Below are 18225 nucleotides of genomic sequence, written 5' to 3' on the forward strand. Positions count from 1 at the left end.
TTACTGAGCAAGGTGGAGAAGCAAAAAGGGTGGAGACCTAGAGCTGTTTTCTAGAAATTAGTCACTAGGAAGCGTTCATCATTTCTCCTGTACTCAAATTTTTTTCATTCTATTATACAAAGTAGCATATTTAGCTATAAAACTTAAGCAACTTACTTTGCAGTGGTCATACTGTTGCTGTAAGGTTGGAACATCCCCTCCAATGGGCATTTGCTTTTTTAGTTCTTCATCTTTCGCATTCAGCCATTTGATTAACTCTTCCAGGGATGTCAGCAATCTGTTCCATTTCTCTGCACTGGCCTCCAAGTGAGCCCTGTGAAACAACATTAAAGCATCTTTAAAGCAAAAACAGCAGGGGAATGCAATAAATAAAAAAAATTGTTCCATCATTAAGATAGGAATGTTTCAAGTGTTTAACTGAAAAGCAACTTTGTGTTAAAAAAAACTCCACTTCAAAAGGCTTTGCACAACAAATCAAAATAAGCAGAAGAAAAATAGGGGAACACAGACAAATATGTACCTGATGCTTTAACTTATCCAAAACCTTGAACACTGCACGTCTAAGCAACATAAAGAAATGCTGTATTTTGTTATGACCCCACCACTGCAGTGCATGGAGTACAATCCTCATTTTGTGAGCTAAAGCACTGCAAAAGCAAACCCTTTCATGCCAGGACCTTGACTCTCCAGCAGTGAAAGCAACAAGTTCTCCCAGTAAATTGCCTGCGCTGCTGAAAATATCAGTGACATGGGTTATTTAATACATCATCTTTAGTCGATGGTGAGTTACTAGAGAATTAACACAGTGAACCTGTCCCTCAGTTTAACTGACAAAACCCCCAGATTCCACCATAGCCTTTTCTATGATTTTCCAAAATACCTTGACTTGACGGCTTCTCCCTGCAGTGCCTACACAGCTGCAGGGAAATCTTTGACAGGGACCAGTTACCCTTCTTTTACTGCAGTCATTTTATGTTATGAATTCAAGACCAGCACGTGCTTAGTTTATACCAGTAAACAACAACTTCTAAGCAAAAACCAAAACAGCAGTCAGTAAGAGTGTATGAGGGGAGGAAGATAAAAAAAAAAAAAGAAAAAAATCACATATCTGAAAAGGATAAACTAACTACCTTTAGGAAGAAGAACCTATGCTCTCTCACTCTATTCAGGAAAACACTTAGGTAACTACTTGGGGGGAAAAAAAAAGTTTAAGTACTTGCTAGAAGCGACATTTTACTGCCTATAGTTTTGTGCATCACGGTTTCTATGGTCCCTTAATGCTCTCACTGATACCATTCTCTCAACACTGAATTCAAGCCAGCTGCTCGCGGCCCAGGCCCAAACAGCTGAGCCAGCATCCTGCCCTGCAGTGAATTACAAGCGAGCTATTCCATTTGTGGTTATATGCGTACCGGGGAAGGGCATCCTGCCGGCCTTCGTTTGCAGACCAGCAGCTCCTGAGTGAAACGTACTGTCTCAGCTCCCTGGTCTCTTCTCAGTTCTTTAATACTCACTAACCAGAACTGCTTTCAAGGCAACCAACTTGTTCCTCCTGTACAGATGGTATTAACTCCAGAGTGAGTGAGGGCACAAGGTACCTGCTTCTCAGCTGGATCATTCACTACAGTTGGCCCCTGAAGCCCCCAGCCACGCACAGGGGCACACTCCCAACAGCACAGGGCAGTCCACATACAATCTGGACCTTCTCCTTTTCACCAGTAGCTTGACTCATTGTCAAATATGCCCTCAGAAATACTAAGCTGCAAAGCATTGGTATTTCTTCCTGGGCATTCCCTGCCCAGGGAAGTTGTGGATGCCCCATCCCTGGAAGTGTTTAAGGCCAGGCTGGATGGGGCTTTGAGCAACCTGCTCTAGCGGAGGTGTCCCTGCCCATGGCAGGGGGGTTGGAACGAGATGATCTTTAAGGTCCCTTCCAACTCTAACCATTCTATGATTCTATGATTGCATATACGTTACCCCCAGGTTCTAAGCACACAGAACCATCCCTCCTTTTTGGAAGTGAAAACAGAGCTATACTCCCTATTAATCAGGCAGAGGAGAGACATTGCCCTCCCATCTAAACCAAGGCAGCGCACATTTGAATTTACAGTTTTGCTGTTAGACTCACAGATTGTTACAAAAATAAAGCATCTTCATGAATTTCTAGAAGCAAACACAATTTAAAAGTTCAGATCTATAGCTTTCTGTATATTTGACAGTGAAATCTCTATTCATTGTGATTTATTACTGTATCTAGCACATATAAGCAGCTCTCATCTCTAAAAACTGGCACTCTCTGAGGCTTCAAAATTCTGTTGTAATTATTTAGCAGAATTCCTGTATACAAAATGAATTGGAGTTTTGTAAGGGTGAGGAAAAAACTCCTGCAACTAGTTAAAGGACAACTTAAGAATGACTCACTGTTCATTTAACATACAGTATAATAATATTAAGTGAAAAAGCTAATTTGATATTAATGCAAATGATGTGGCGGCATATGATACTAGATTAAATGCATTGTAACTTGCCACTAATAAACATCCATGTGCACACCAGATTGATGACAGTAGTAAAATATCACTAGCACATGGTCTCAAAGTCCAGTGCAAGCGAAACTGGTGGGTGTAGAGCAGTAAGGGGTGGGGAGGAAATGGACTACACTAACAGGGACTTTAAAATTCTTCTCTGAACACAAAGTGAGCTATCCTCTCTCTTGAAAGGTCAGAAAGACGTTAAGGGGAAAAGAAATACACAGGGGAAAACATATCACATCAGCCTGGATTTTTCCTGAATGTTACCCTTCTAATCTTATCAGAAGCAATACTGAAAATAGAAGTGAGATGCAGCAGCAGCTGAAGAGTAGACACAAGCATTCAATTCTCCTGGGGGACAGAGACACATGCATTCAGGAAACCCCATTCAAAGCAAATGCTGCACAGGAGCAAGGGAACCAAGAAATGCTCCTATGTGCATTTCAGTGTAAATTTTTAGTATCACATTTACATTTGTCATACAGACATTACCAAAGAGAGATGAGAAGCTATGTTGAAGTCCTGAAATGTTTCTTGGGCTTCTTTGCTTTCAAAGACAGGATTTCTGGCCTTTGTTTTGGAATCGGTACTTTAACCAATACACAACCCTGCAAACAAAGCTTCAGGTGCCTGTGCTCCTGTGACAAATGAATTGGCAATCCCTAGGGATTCACCAGGTCAAGTGGTGGCTTAAGAATCTGCTCTGATAAAAATACAGGTCAGTTATAAATGACTGACTGGTTTTGAGTACTGGTTGAAGCAACGATATTCCCCAACATCTACCACCTCAGATTCAGAAGCACTCCTAAGACAATCCTGGATGAGCCTGAAAAACACAGATGCTCCCACCCAGCTGACCAGACTGAGAGCACGTCCCTCCACCCAGCCTGAATAAAATCATCCAGAACAGCAACTCTGACATAACTCCCCTTCTGTTGACCCTGAGAGGCTCTCTTCACAGCTGGAGACCTCCTCAGCTTTTGCTTCTGCTATGGAGGTAACACTTTTCCTGCTGAGTGACAAGGGAACACATGGAATAAAAAAGATTGGTGGGTGGTCTAAATATAGAGAATCCTTCTCTGTTTCTCCCATACTTCTACCTCTACCCTTCTCCAAACACTGACACCCTCATACTTCCTTGCCCCAGGAGAAAAGAATCTCTCCAAAACATTTGACTTCAAAAGGCAGACCTGCACAAATCTACAGCTTTGTTTTCTTCCTGGGAATAAGATAATAAAAAGAGAAAAAGAAAGAAGCGTGAATAATTCTACAAATAATTTCAAGGAGAGGTATGGTCTTCTCAGGTGGTGTCATAGTCAGTACAACTACAGGTTTAAGTGGTTTCCATGTATTTAAAAATATGTCACAAGAGTGCTGCTTTTTCACTTTGGAATTCCATTTAGTTCCAGTAGCAGGGAAGTAAAGTCAATCCAGTGACTACCATCACTCTGAGGAATGAAGTGATGAAGAAAAACTCATACTGTCCCTAAGGGAGAGCAGCAACTATAATCAGAATGTGCATGTAGCTGAAAATATTCTAAAAAACTTAGAGAAACCTTAATTTAGAAGCACTGTCCCAAGCTAAACCCGAGAAGAAAACAATCAGATTTTTCAATCAGTCCTAGCATCTAACATGCTGTTCTCACAAGACTCATCCATACAGTTTTGCTTTCCAATTCATCCTTGAAATAAGGTACAGCAAGAAAGCAAAAGCTGAAGACAAACAGCTACCTCAACACACTGACTTCATATCAGTTCTATGCTTTGTTATTTCGCTATGAAGGCTTTCATCACTCTTGTGAGAGTTAGAAAAGTGAACTGCAATCAAAGAACAGGGCAAAATACATGAACTCAGAAATGCTATGCTCCTTTCGGTGGCGACTGAGATTTGAGAGGTTAATTTACTTCTCTCATATTTGCTCCAGTATTCTCTTCCCTGTCTATCTTCCACTTGTAGCTCAGTGACATGTGGCTCTGCAGCACTGCAGGTACCAGCGGAGTAACACAAATATTAATGCTGCCCAGTGGGGTGCACGTGCCATATCTACGCAGAAGTGAAAAGATGGGTTCATATTCACAAGAGCCGGTACTCCAATTTTTTTGAGCATTCACTGCACAATCACTGTCTCTGTATTGCTGCGTTGGAACTCAGAGCTGGCCAAGGTAAATGGCTTGGAGGCCCTTTTTTTTTGGCCATCAATATCTCCCAAATTATGATCAACCCCAGGAAAGGCCAAGCAACTGAATTGTTCTTGCTCGAACTCTACAGTTGCTAAGTTATTATCTTATGAGCATGGTTTTGTCTTCCTTTCACATTGATTTATTTGTGAGTAGAGCTCATAATAGCCCAAGTTTAATAGCTCTTGCATTAAACTACTTGTGTGGTGGGGCCAATCTCTGCAAGCCCCCACATCAAACTGTTGAGCTTCAAGCTCTGCCTGTGAGCTTTCCTGGAACTGATTTACCCATTTCACCTAACTCGTTAGCAGGTTGGTGATGGAATAAATGCAGATGAAAAGTAAATGTCACATTTTCCCCCTTATCTCACTCTTTCAAACTCTTGTGCCTGAATTCCAAGCTCAACTCATTTTTCTGGCCTCTGGAAAATTCATATGAATGCTTCACATTGTTCTGTTCTATTAACAGAACCGTTTCCTTTATTCAACAAGCAAGAACTTGCAATTAAAAGCTCTAGAAATTCTTTTCTATGTAATTTATTTTAATGTGGAATTTTATTCACATTAATAAATATGGTAATACCTACATGCAAAATGAGATGGCAAAGATTTTAACAATGACTACACTTCAACAGTCAGTGAGCTTGGCACTGGTGGGGTCAAAAAACTGTAAAATGCATTCCTTGATTAATATGTATTTTAAAACATTTCTTAATTGAATAAGCAGCAATAAAAAAAATAAATTACTACCAGTATGGATCAAGCCACTTAAGTAGCACGTCTGATAAAATTTTTCATTTCGGTAGTAAAAAAAAGCAAACCAACAACAAACCCCTGATTTCTCCTCACAGTAGATTCACACAATTACTTCATTGACATTGCTATCCACTTATAATAAGGAAAGATTCAACATACTTTCTGGAAAATTTAGTACAGATTGGCAAGTTAAAACTGCGCAGCTCTAGAGAGAGAGCAAGCAGTTAAGTCTGCATGGTAAGCAAGTGCACCAAGTTTTTACATTTGTGCTCAGGGGTCCTTTACAGAAGAAAATGGAGATTTCACTGCAATGCTGTGGTCATATTTTTCAAGCCTTTGAGGAGACAGCAACTGTGCCCTGTTCATGTCTTGACGTTTTTGTTCCTTACCTGATGTTAGCTGACTTCGCCTTCAGGTCATTCCAGCGCTGGTTCATGTCATCAAGCCGGTGCTGGAGCAGGGCAGCTTCCTCAGAGTTTCCCAAGGCTTTCACCATCTTCTGTCTGTTTCCATCAATGCTTTTAAAGATGTCATTGTGGGCATCAATCTCAGCTTGGATGTCCTGAAATATCAGCAAGAAAGTCCAAACAACTTAGTTCTCTAAATAAAGGGAGGGAGAGCTTATTCTCATTAGTATTCTGAAGCACTAGGACAGAGCACATAGCCTGACTTTCTTGGGTGACTCTGAAAAGAGATGCAGAGGGGAAAACCTGCAACTCTATTAACATCAGTATAAAAGATCTAAATTTCTTAAGTGTGAGAAATGGAGTTTGAAAGTCATCCTTGACTGTGAAACAGGACGTAGAGCTATAAACACTAAGTTCTCTGCATGTTTTCACAGCACTGAAGGTAACTAACTGTCTGCTATTCTCCCACGCGTTTCACACAGTGCAGCTTTTTCAAATGCACTAGAAATTGTTTCCTGCTCAGAAATTGCACAAATTCAGCCTTAGGTGTGTTGTCTCTTTCCTCTTTGAAATAAAACATTGCAGAAACCTTACACAGCCCAGTGACATTCAAACTCTGTGTAGCGCTTTAGGTCATATGCAATGAAAGTTTTTAACTAAAACCTGCATCCTTAAACTGCAGCTAAATGACTACGGTTACCACAAGCCCATTTTTGCAATTAAACTACTGTATGCCATGGCCTGCAATATATGAAGAGGTAGACATAAAACAGCAGGATGTATTATAATCTGAAGCTCATAGTAAATACTGAAAAGAAAAAGAAGTGCTTGTGATTTCAATTCATCTTACTCATTTCTCCTCCCCTTAGAAATTAAACAGATTTTATTCTCTGATCTACCATCTGTCTAAAGAAACACGTTACAGATGTTGTCTTTATCTAACACATTATAAGAGCAAACAAAACTTCCTGCCTGACCGCCAATGCTTTCTAGCATCCATACATCTATCTATACTCTAGTAGAGCAATGTAAATGTGTAGAGTGCCAGGAGGTTTACTGGCTGTCTCAAACAGATTAATCAGCAAAGATTGTAACAGGAACTTGATGTAGATCTAAACAAACTTCTTTTGCAAAGGGAGAAATTCAATAACTGAAATCCCTTAAAGGTTTTTATGCTTCCAGACAACTCCTCAGTAATCTCCATCGGTTCCCGGGAGAAGGAAAGGAGGGGCCTCTTGTACCTCCCCATCCTCAAGATGTAGTCCTGCATCTTAGAACAGCTGCTTGCACAGCTACAATTGATAGTTGGAAACAGCGGAAAAGTAGCTAAGAATCTGAGACCACATGAAAGCTTTCTTCAGCTGGGGAAGAAAGCAAAAAGAAGTAAGGATATAGCTGGAGAAGTGGTGGGTGGAGAGACAGAGAGGGAAAAGGGGCAGGGGGCAAGAGAGAGGGAGGGAAGCATCAGTGAAGCTCTGGCTCTCTAGTTGAGCTACTGTGTGACCTCGGACAACTACCTATTCTTTGCCCTGAGCTTCACTACTTTAAAACAAAGTACTAAAAAGACACTTTTGCTGTCTCTAAACCATCCTGATAATAATCACCATTCTGAAAATAGATACAAGCAAGGGCTTGTAAAAAAAACAGAAACGGAAGAGTCTGATGATCAACCAACCCAAATAAGACAGCATAGTCATCAGTTAAACAAATCAGATGCTTATCTGAAAACAGTTGCAGCTCCTGTCCTTATGCCTCCAACACGCAAGCAGACCCAGTGCAAACCAGCTCAGGTCCAAACACCCGGAGATATAACCTTATACAGCAGTACAATTTTAATTGCACACTTATCCGTGCTACAGAAGTCTGGCCATGTCAAATCCATTTCTATGCCTCTTTAAGGTTACAAAAGAAAAATTTGTTGAAAACAAACTGATCTCTGATATTCCATTCTGTAATCACAATATTCATTCTGAAGCTATTGAGAACCTCCATAAAACATTCTAGCTTTACTTGTATTTGAAAGGACGCTTAAGCAAGCACATTTAAAAACATTCAATTCAAAATGGGTTTGACTCTTGTGTTTGTCAGTCATATTATATTGATCAAGGCACAGTAAATCTGCTGTTCGCATTCCTGAGTCCCATTTGTGATGGCCATCTTGTGACAGCTCAGATCAAAGAATCAACTTTGCTAATTAACTTCTCTTTCTCTTTTCTGATTTCCATTTTCCAGAAAAAAAGCACTGCCAGCTGATGGATAAACTTGCAGGAGTGATATTAGAGTTAATAAATGCCAGTGCATCACAGCCCTCAAAAAAAGAGGGAGAGAAATCCAAATACATGTCCCACATCAACGTGCACATGGAAGAAGTACAGCAGGAAGGTGGGATGTGAAAGATGGCTAATGGCAAAAGACAGACACATTGTTAGTTATTCCCCAATAATGATATAAAAGATCTTGAAGATTTTTATTCAAGTATTGTCCTCTATTGGAAGGCTAGCAAGGATGATGGGCTCCCATTTTGTTCCAAGATTGTTACCAATTACAGCAATCTGTTTTAATCACTGTGTTATCGTAATCTTTCAATTCTTACAAGACTTGTAAACATGCTGTGGTTGCCCTCCCTTAGAATTTCTTATTTCGAAGCGGGAAGAAGAACTCTATCCATTCTGTACATATCCCAATTCATGTTCATCCTGATTTATTATTTCTCTTTCTCTGCCTTTTTTTGGTCTTTTATTTTCCATATTCTTCTCCATTGTCCTTTATGTGGCATAAAGGGATGAATAAAGTTGATTATCCCTGCTCAGGCCCCAACTAGGATTAAGTCTAATAAGAGTTAATCCAATTTCAATTTTTCAGTACTTTAAAAGCAATTATAAACTTTTCCGTATTATCACAAGGAAGTTCCCATATCCAGAGTCACAGGGTCAACAAACAGGAGGATGCAGAAGAGGTGAAAAAAAAAAAATTCTGTTTCTTTTGCAATATAAAGAGGGGGACACAGCCACAAAACACCATCGTTCCTAGCCCAACGCAAAGGGGATGCGGGCCAGAGTGCTCTCCAAGTGCATGTAAAGCAAAGCAAAGAAAAAAAAAAAGAAGGAAAAAAAAACAAACAAAAGCAGAGAGAAAAAGAAACCTAAAGAAATACACTGCAAGCAGAGGTGGCCTTCTTGCCAGCAGAAATTCTTAATTCTTAAACTGTAGTTACAGAGCTTTACCAACTCAATATTTGGAGGTATTAGTACAGAGGTGACACATTTTGCTAATTTTGCTAATATTTGTGTGTGCATATCTGATTGATAATTTACTGGTATGAGGTCAACAGATCTGTTTACATGCTCAAGTGCTTGCAGAAGTAAGGTCCTAAATTAAAAGAAAGGTCTTCGAGGAGTGAATTCATCCTATATATAAATCAAGGTGCAAGTTTCAAAGTTTTGAAAGATAGAAAGGAGAAGAATAACTAGGTTGACATTTATATATCTACTTCACCCTAGCTAGGCTATAAGAAGATTGCCACTTTCCTTAAATTCCTTTTAAGAATTAAGATCAAACTGCTACCTATCTTTTCCACTTTGTTCTGGTAATTTCAAAATCCCCTTATCTCCATTCTGAACCTTAGACTTTGCTTCTCTCCCTCTTTACCCCTCTCATGGCAGATGATTTACCTGCAGGATTCAAGCCTTCATTTTATGCTTGGATCTGATTTTAAAGCTTGTATCCATAATAAAAAGCCTACTTCTTGCTTTAATTTCAATTAAATAAAATACTAAATTATCATATAATCACAACTGAAGAGCATGTGTCTTTAAAGAATATACAAATATGGTACGTAACACTCAATAATACTATAGATGGCAATTCTGAAAAGGACCCAAAGATGTAGCTGACTCCAGTTGGAGTTGCTACAGGAACAGCCCAAAGGCAGACCAGAGTACCTTGCCCAGGGTAAAAGAAAATATATGACAAAGATTTGAATGGAATCAAACTTTGTGACACCATCTCCAAGGTCAACCAGGTATCAAACTTTTTCTCCTTTTTCCTTACAGACTGCAAGGATATTTTAAACAGCTGCAACAGCGGACAAAATTGTCCTTTTGAAACTATTAATCCTTTATAAAGACAAAAAAAGTCTTTAAAAATATCCCCAAAAAACCCAACCAAACCCCAAACCAACAGCACTCCCATGATGATGGGCATTCTAGTGCCTTTTTTCTGAATGAGTCCAGAGAGCCTCTAATTCACTCTGCAACTCCCTAAGCTGTCAGTGTATTCACTTCCACCCATGGTTTTTTCTGATTTTGTTTGCTTATACCATCTTCATTGGTATAAACACATGCATCAACATTTTGCCATTAACACAGACAAAATATTTTCCTCTTTAAAGGGCCCAAACCCTTCTGTGGAAGATAAAAATATGATTGGTGGAAAAAACCTCTACATTTCCACATCAAAATTAAAGTGAAGGAAACAATGCATTTTATAACATGCAAAATGTTACTCTATTTCATTCTCTATGTTAAGATTTCTAAAGTACTTGAGCTTTTTGATACAAAGCTCTAAAACAGAGAAGTTATTTTCTTCTGTTAGTTAAATAAACAGATGTTCCTCTAACATTACAGATTCTATTATCAAGATCCCTTAATCAAGTTTTTACTACATATGATATGACACAAAACTCAACTTAGTCTCTTATGAAAAAGGTCAATAGCATTCTATACCAAATCATAACTTCACAGGGTTTTTCAAAACAGTTACATATAGGACTTAACAACACTTTACTCAAATGATTTTTAAACCCACTATACACAGTGAAATTCTGTATTACACCCCAATTTTTAACTATTTTTATGTTTATTAGGAAAAATAATTCCACTGAATTTCTATAAACATCAGACAACAGAGCAGGGATGGCAAGTTATGGCACTACACCTGCCTTGTAACAAATGGATATGCAGGTCCAATGCTGATGCTGTGCCACAAGACTGGCAGTACTTTGTGCTGCCACACAGACTGCTACATAATTTTAATCCCCAGGTACAAGCTACAGAACAGGCAAACCATTGTGGCTTTTGAACCACATGAAGAACTTAAGAGGAGTTAGTAGGTTTGAAGTTGACTCCTCATGCAGAAAAAACGGGTTGAAGAACTGCATTCTCCCCAGCAAAGGTTACCCCCGGGCTATTTTGCCAGGACAGTTTTGTACTTCTTCTACTCAGTACAAATCACGCCTGTGCCTGGAACAGGACAGCAGACTCGGTGCAGGCACAGGGAATTGCAAGTCCCACAAAAATGACTGCCCATTGCCTTGACTGACAGTGTTCAAGTCAGCAATGATATAGTTACAGAAATGCTGCACTTGCCTCTTTTAGAGGTCAGGAATAAAGGTGATGGTTACTCACCAAAGTATCTGCAGAAAATTCTTCCAGCTGGAACGGCTGGAACAAAAATATCAGTGCCAGCCTAAGGACGTAACTGTAAAGCCAAAGGCATCAGCCAGAACATCTTTCTTTGAGGTCTCACAGCAGGTAGCAAAGGAATGGATTTTTTAAATTTTTAAATTTTTTTTTTCAAATAGTGGATTGTTTAGTCTATATTGAACCAGATACATTTTACCTGCTGCTGCCAACTGCCTCTGGGAACACTGCTGTGTCAGATGCTCCCTTTAGCCTCTGCCTCACTCAGAGCTTTTCACTTTTTGATGACTCTTAAGCAGGGAGTAAGAATTAGGGCATGATACAGGCATATGAAAGTGGCCGTTGTGAAAGGGAAACAGGATTTTTATTGCTTTATCCCTTACAAATGCTGGGAGTAGCAGGGAGAGAGGGATGCTGCTGTAAAAAGAGAACCACCTCTAAAAAAAGAAAAGTCTCTGAAGAGGCCAGGTACTCATCTCATCCAGGGAGTCTCTCCTCTGGTGTCAGAGGACAGTCGTAACTTTAGAAAGGTTCATCCCATCTGCTGTTTCAGAGGCTTGTAGTGGCAGTTGCTGCTAGGCAATCAGTTTATAATGAATTCACATTCAGAACAGCAGTACACATGCAAACCCCTTGGGCAAAATTGCCATTATAATAAATCCACCAGTGGCAGAAGTCTGTATAAAGACAGACATTAAACCTCTCTAAAGTGTCACACACAGAGCACACTGGGTATCGCTACAGCCACTGGGACTATAGTATAAGATCAAAGCAATCGACAAAAGCAATTGGCTTTAGATATGACCGAAATTTAATTACTACTTAAGCTCTCAGATATTTCAGGAAGAAAAACAACTTTTTTGAGGAAAAACCACTTTGGGATATTTTTCACATCTGATTTTCAAATGCTTGTACTACCAAAAGCCTTGCATCGACACTTCAAGATTCCAAAAAGCTGTCTTGAATTGCACTTAAACTTAATGGATAGTACCTTAACAGGTGACATATGGTGTGGGTAAGGACTCATTTCAGCACAAGAATGATGATGCACTTAGGAAGGCCAAGAAAGCCAGCCTGCCTTCGACAACCTCTGTGGCTCCATAGCATGGCATTGACTCAACATCTGAGGGGTAGGCATCATAAATCCATTAATACTAATTCCAGCAGCCACATAATTGCGACTGAACAAAGCCACAGCAGCCCTGCCCGCTCCAGTGTAACGTGACTCTGCTTTTGCATAGGAAGGGAGTGCCGCGCAGGCTTCTGCAAATGCCATCTGGCTTCTGCATTACGACCACATTAACAGCACTCGTAATTCTCTCCTTGCAACGTATATTAATGAATCCAGAAAGCTGAAAGTAGCTTGCGAGCCAGGATCGCTGTCATAACGCTGTTTCTCCTGGCAGCAAACTTCTCAGTTAGGAAGAACAGGATGGGTGTGTGGGGATTCGTGAGAGGGAGAGATGAAGCAGGGGAAGGAGGAGGGGAACTTGCTCAAAAAAAAAAAGAAAACTTGCTAAATAAGCACAGATTAGAATTTGTGGTCGAAGTTCACCAACTAAAATGTTAACTTTCTTCTCCAGCACCAAAGCATCCTCCTACGCTGTGTTACAAATTTCAGCACAGTGGACAACAAAATGACACACCAAGCTTCAAGCTAAAAAATACAGCAGAGCTGAGAGACCTGCAAGTTTTGGTTTTGTTAAGAATTGCTATAGTCAATTCCTTAGAGATTAAAAAAGACACTGGAATATTCAAAATCACAGGGGAGAGGAGGAGTTTGCAAATCGCAAATCACAGGAGTTCGCAAATGCCAGGGCTTGTATGATTCACAAAACATTAGAAACACTGGTTTCAAAACTTCTGTGTTAACCACGTCATGAAGCATCTCAAAGAGTTCAGCGTGTGTCCTAATGTTTAGAGGCACCAGCAGCAATTACAAGAGAAGAATGAAGCCCAGCTGTCAGACTGGGGACAGGAGAGAAGCAAGTGATCTACGCAGTGAAGAAATCGTGTCACAAACGCTTTTGCTGTTACCATTATTACTTTTGAAAGATTCATGCTGGTGGGACACTGAACAGTACCTGTCTCATTAGCTCCAAAGTTTCCTACTGTAGGAAAGTAAAAATACAAGAGTTTAAAAACAGCAACAAATCCAAACCAGTTTACAACATTCTTCTGAGGACCCAAGCTTATTATGATTTTGAATTTATCCAAAATCATTATACAAATCCAAAACAAGGAAACAGAATTAGCTTAATTTTCTGAGACTTTTAGGTTCATTTACTAATAGCCATTATAGTACTGTTCTGGTGACCAGTGCTGATCTGCATTAAAGAAAACCCCAAACGTATTGAAGTTCAGAGATTTAGGATAGAAAACCACAGAATCAGGCTTTACAATCTGCTCTCCTGCTTTGTGACCACGGTATTTATGTTTTTTTATGTTAATGTGTAAATGAACTATTATGTATTTTTTTTTACAGACTCTGGTCTTGCAGGGCACAGGAAGTTTGTATGGAGAAATGTTATTAAAAACAATACAAAAGAAAATATAGTCTGCAAAGCCAAGCTAACAATGGTTACAAATATCTGATCCAGGTTTCATTGGAAGTGCTGACAAATTAGATGAAAATGATCTGCTGTTGAACAGCCTCTTGTCTCTCAATAATCAATGCAATCACTGCAAAGCCAAGCCTCTAAGCACTACTGTTACCAAATGTCCTGGTAAGAGAAAGAGTAACCAGAGAGAATAAAAGAAGAACAGATGAAACCATGGGAAAGTGGCGCATTCACTGGAATTAATTCCACTTATAAAAGCTGTCATGAGATCTTCCAATTTGACTAAGATAACATTCAACTAATTTTAACAGCAAACTGTGGAGCACTTCCTTTATGTCAATAGCGAAGTAAGGTCACAGGCATCCTGGAAAGTCCCCTAACGCTCTTGACTTAGCAAAGTCCAAAAAAAAAAAAAGAGCACAAAAAACCACAATCAGAGCACATGCTCTAGAACTAATCATGTAGGACCTGAAATGCAGATGAGAAGAAGCAGTAGACTTCCATATTTGAGAAGCCACAGGGGTCACATGAGGACCTTAACAGCAACACAGAAAACCTCCTAAGACTAACATCAACCTGCCCTTTTTATTGTGTATTTTTCAAAGGCATAACCTTTTCCAAAGGCTAAGTATATGAAACTGCTTATCATACCTTTTCAAATCTTGTCAGCAGCTCACGCAAACTTAAGTTCAGGCCAATCATCATTAAGCGTCTCCTGAAGCCTGCATTTTCCTGGTACGTCCTCCAAGCCAGGTCTATAGCCTTCAAAAAGTTTCTCTCTTTCTGCACCTATGCTATCTCAAAATTCTCCGAGAGCTCCTGCACGTGTCCCTCTCCTGGGCTGTGTTCCCCCGCGGGCAGTTCACGCAGCACCATTGTCACAGCCTCCCTGTCCCCGCTCCTTCCCACGGGTTGAGCACCTCGGGGTGAGCTGCTGGCGCCGGGCGATGCTCCGTAGGGTTAGCCTGGCCCCATGGCACTGCGGGGATCTCCTCGTCTCCACGCCTGGCCAGGACTGCCTCCAGCTCACCTCAGCAATGGCCTGCAGGCTCCAAGTGCTTCTTTCAAACCTCAAGCTCAACGTTTGGTCTCAATTACACTGAGCAAGTATACTCTGCTGCTGTGTGGTAGATGCAGAGGGTAGCGAGGAGGAGCAAGTCCTTCCGTGTTGCTCCATTCAAGGGGAAAAAAAAAAACCAAAGAAAAAAAAAGAAGAAGAAGAAAAATCCCCAGAGAAACTTCTGTTTATGGGAAGCACCAAAAGCCAGCTTTTCAGAGAAGTTGAAATGGGATGAGGCACACTTCAGCCTAGGAACCACGGCAGCATGACCAGACAGGAGGCCACCTCTCCTCCCCCTGCCTTCCTCGCAGCTGGCCACCAGCGGGCTGGTGTTGCTATGGCAGTAACCAAGCCACCTCCAGCCCTTTTCCCTCTTCACTTTGCCCAGGGGATGCTGCACCATCAAACAGGCAAGGCCCATTAAAAGAAATCTAAAAAGTCATTTCCTTTGTTTAGGGAAAAAAAAAAAATAACTCCACCAAAGGATCCTGCTGCAATGTCTAAAGCCTTTGCTGGGGATCTCCTCCTTTGGTCCTGTCTGCTCTAACAGCCGTGCGGTAATCTATTGCCTGCATTTGTTTATTATTGTAATCAGCATCCTCCCTTCCAGCAGCCCTGGTGCTGCTCTGACGCCAAACACACACCCCCTTCCTGGAGGCCTCCCTGCTGGAAAACCACTGCCACCCCTAAGGCTGCAGAAACCCTGGACCAAAAACCTTCATTCACCCTTTTTTCCTTCCTCCCGAAGGGAAAGGCAGCTATTTAGTCCCTGAGCAGGTTTTGGAGCTGTAAAAGCAACCGGTGCTCCACAAAGCCTACAGGCACCCGCTGCCGCTCATGAGGGCAGACTCTGGCGCAGGCAGATTGTTTTCATGCGAGCCTTTGCTCGCCCGCCCGCGGGAAACCTGACACCCCGAGGGTGGCTACTAGGAAATCACTTCCAACCATTCCCTCTGGAAACCCTGTGTGCATGGGAAGGCCTATTTAAGCTACTATTAATGCTTTCCATACAACCACACATTACTCAACCGCCAAAACGAGCTTCAGTAATAGTTGCCAGCAAGTCAGAAAACGTGTAATTAAAACCAAGCCAACAATCCATCACTTGCAAACCCCATTACAACTATTTCTCCTACGACCACGGTGGGTATCACATGCTGCTTTTACTTTCTTTTTATTTCACCCCACTAAGAATTACCAATAAAGTCACCAAGGACAAATCTGTCTTTAAAATTATTCTCAGCTAGTGGATTATACTGATACAGCCAGGTCAGGATTTTAAGAAAAATCTCAGGAGGGAAAAAAAGTAAAATACTGGCAGTAGCAAGATTTTTACTTATTTTATTTGTGCTTTGTCGCCTGCACGTATGTTTTATGTGGGCATATTACACAAACTGCTGAAGTGCTTGCAAAATAAACTGAGAAAAGTTTTCCAAACAAAGGCAGCAGAACTAGACCAGTTTTACCGCACAACGGGGTAAGCACAAACTGTCTGCATTTATTCCAGTTCTTTTAGAAGCAAAAAGCCCAATTATTAATGCAACAGTATCTAAAATCATGTTCAAATAAATGTTCTTTTCTAAATTAACCACTTACAGAAGGAACAAAAACACACATTAGAGTGAGAAAGTAAAATCATCCTGCAAGAGATTTAACTAGAATCTCCAATTGAGAATCTCTCTCTTTCTTTTCCTGAAAGACAGACACAGTGTGGATCCTGACTCCCGCACACATCAAGGCGTCTTTCTGCTGCTCTTGCAGAAAAAAAAAACCCACCTTGTAAAACAGGAAGAAAACAGCATTTAAATCTACTTCAGAGGTGCTAGTGCACATGAAATGAAAATGGGTGTCAGGCTGGATTATAATGAGGCTTCATAACTCCATATACACATTAATTTTATGTTTATTCTCAGGCTCCATACTTAGATAACTTGCTTCCCAATTTTCTGTTGGCATCAAAAAATCATACATTCTAGATCTTTCATTACTATTAGATACAAATGAAAATGCTTTCTGAGGTGCATAGCTACCATTTTGCAGAATTCTATAAAAGGTAATCAAATATATATACACTCACAATGCTGGACCAATGCTTCCAGAAAAAAGGCTTTGAAAATTTTACTGAATAACAACTTTTTCAGTGGCCCTTTCTCATGAAAGCACACTGAGTATTTGAGAAATTTGAGCATTTGTAGAAGAAAAATAAAATACAGTAACTGAAATAAGCTCTACGTTGTCATACATTTAACGTAGCCTCTACATGTAAAGGCAGCAGTTCTGTAGACATGACAATGCTGGATCATACAAACACTTCCAGAACACTCTTGTAGATACTAAGATGCACACATGGGAATTTAAAACACTGGAGAGCAATGTACTGCTGATGCATTCAAGGCACTGCTGAAGGTGGTCACGTGCAATGGAGCTTCTTGTTACATTTTGGTATTAGAGCAATTTGATGCGTTTACTCACGTCTTAAATAATAACATAAAACTGCATAAAAATAAAATAACCAGCTAACAGCACTTTATAGCCATTGGTAACGTTACTACTGGCAGCCTGCAAAATGACAGTACCATCAACAGAAAAGCACTTTCATCAAAGGTAGAAAAAGGCAGGTCAGCACAGCAGCCTGTGACACACAGCGACAGTCACATTCGCTAGCAACTGTTTTTAGGAGTGGGCTCTGAATTGCGCTCCCTGCAAATCCAGGCTTAAGAGCCTCATCATTTAGCAAGACACTTAATGTAGGGATTATAAAACTAATAGCAGAATTATACATCTAAAAACTTAGTACTGTAAAGAATCAATTAAAAAACCACTACTTTTAATCAAGTGTAAATCCAGAAGTAACTGAATGTTAGGCTCCTGCAAACAGTGAACCAGCGGAATCAATGACACCAAAACTAAGTAAGGAAAAAAAAAATTATTCCATTACCTCTGGAAGGAAAAATATCTGATCAACTTGGAGATGATCTTACACACACCTCTAAAATTCAATTTCAGAAAAGATAAAAGTCTTTCAGACTTTAGTCTGCAAAACAAGATTAAGCATGTGCAAAGACACTATAAAGAAATTGCTTCATACTTGAGATGATGTGCAAAAAATGCAAGAAAACTGTCATACTAAGCACAATTTGACTTTGGAATACGAACTAAAGAAAGGAGAAAAGAAGATTTTTTTTTTTCTGGAAGAAAAATGGAAAAATAAACAGCAGCAAGAACCTTAGGAGTGAATGTAGCAGGCTGTTTACGCACAGAGCATACATATATCTTATGTGACTCACAACAATGAGTAACAACAACAAAAAGA

General features: G+C 40.2%; 1 protein-coding gene across 3 annotated transcripts in view; it reads right to left on the reverse strand.

Annotated features, from left to right (window-relative positions):
- UTRN (utrophin) overlaps positions 1-18225 on the reverse strand; it is a 339386-nt gene that overhangs the window by 118447 nt on the left and 202714 nt on the right. For 2 of the 3 annotated variants that reach the window (XM_074144306.1, XM_074144303.1), the window contains 2 exons: positions 5854-6026; positions 157-313 (listed from right to left, as the gene is read on the reverse strand). In XM_074144306.1, coding sequence (XP_074000407.1) covers positions 157-313; positions 5854-6026 — 330 coding nt within the window. Of the gene's footprint in view, positions 1-156; positions 314-5853; positions 6027-14503; positions 14555-18225 lie in introns of those variants that run through there. The other variant, XM_074144304.1, reaches the window with a different exon arrangement.

This window comes from Numenius arquata, chromosome 2 (assembly GCF_964106895.1).
Source record: "Numenius arquata chromosome 2, bNumArq3.hap1.1, whole genome shotgun sequence".
NCBI lineage: Eukaryota > Metazoa > Chordata > Aves > Charadriiformes > Scolopacidae > Numenius > Numenius arquata.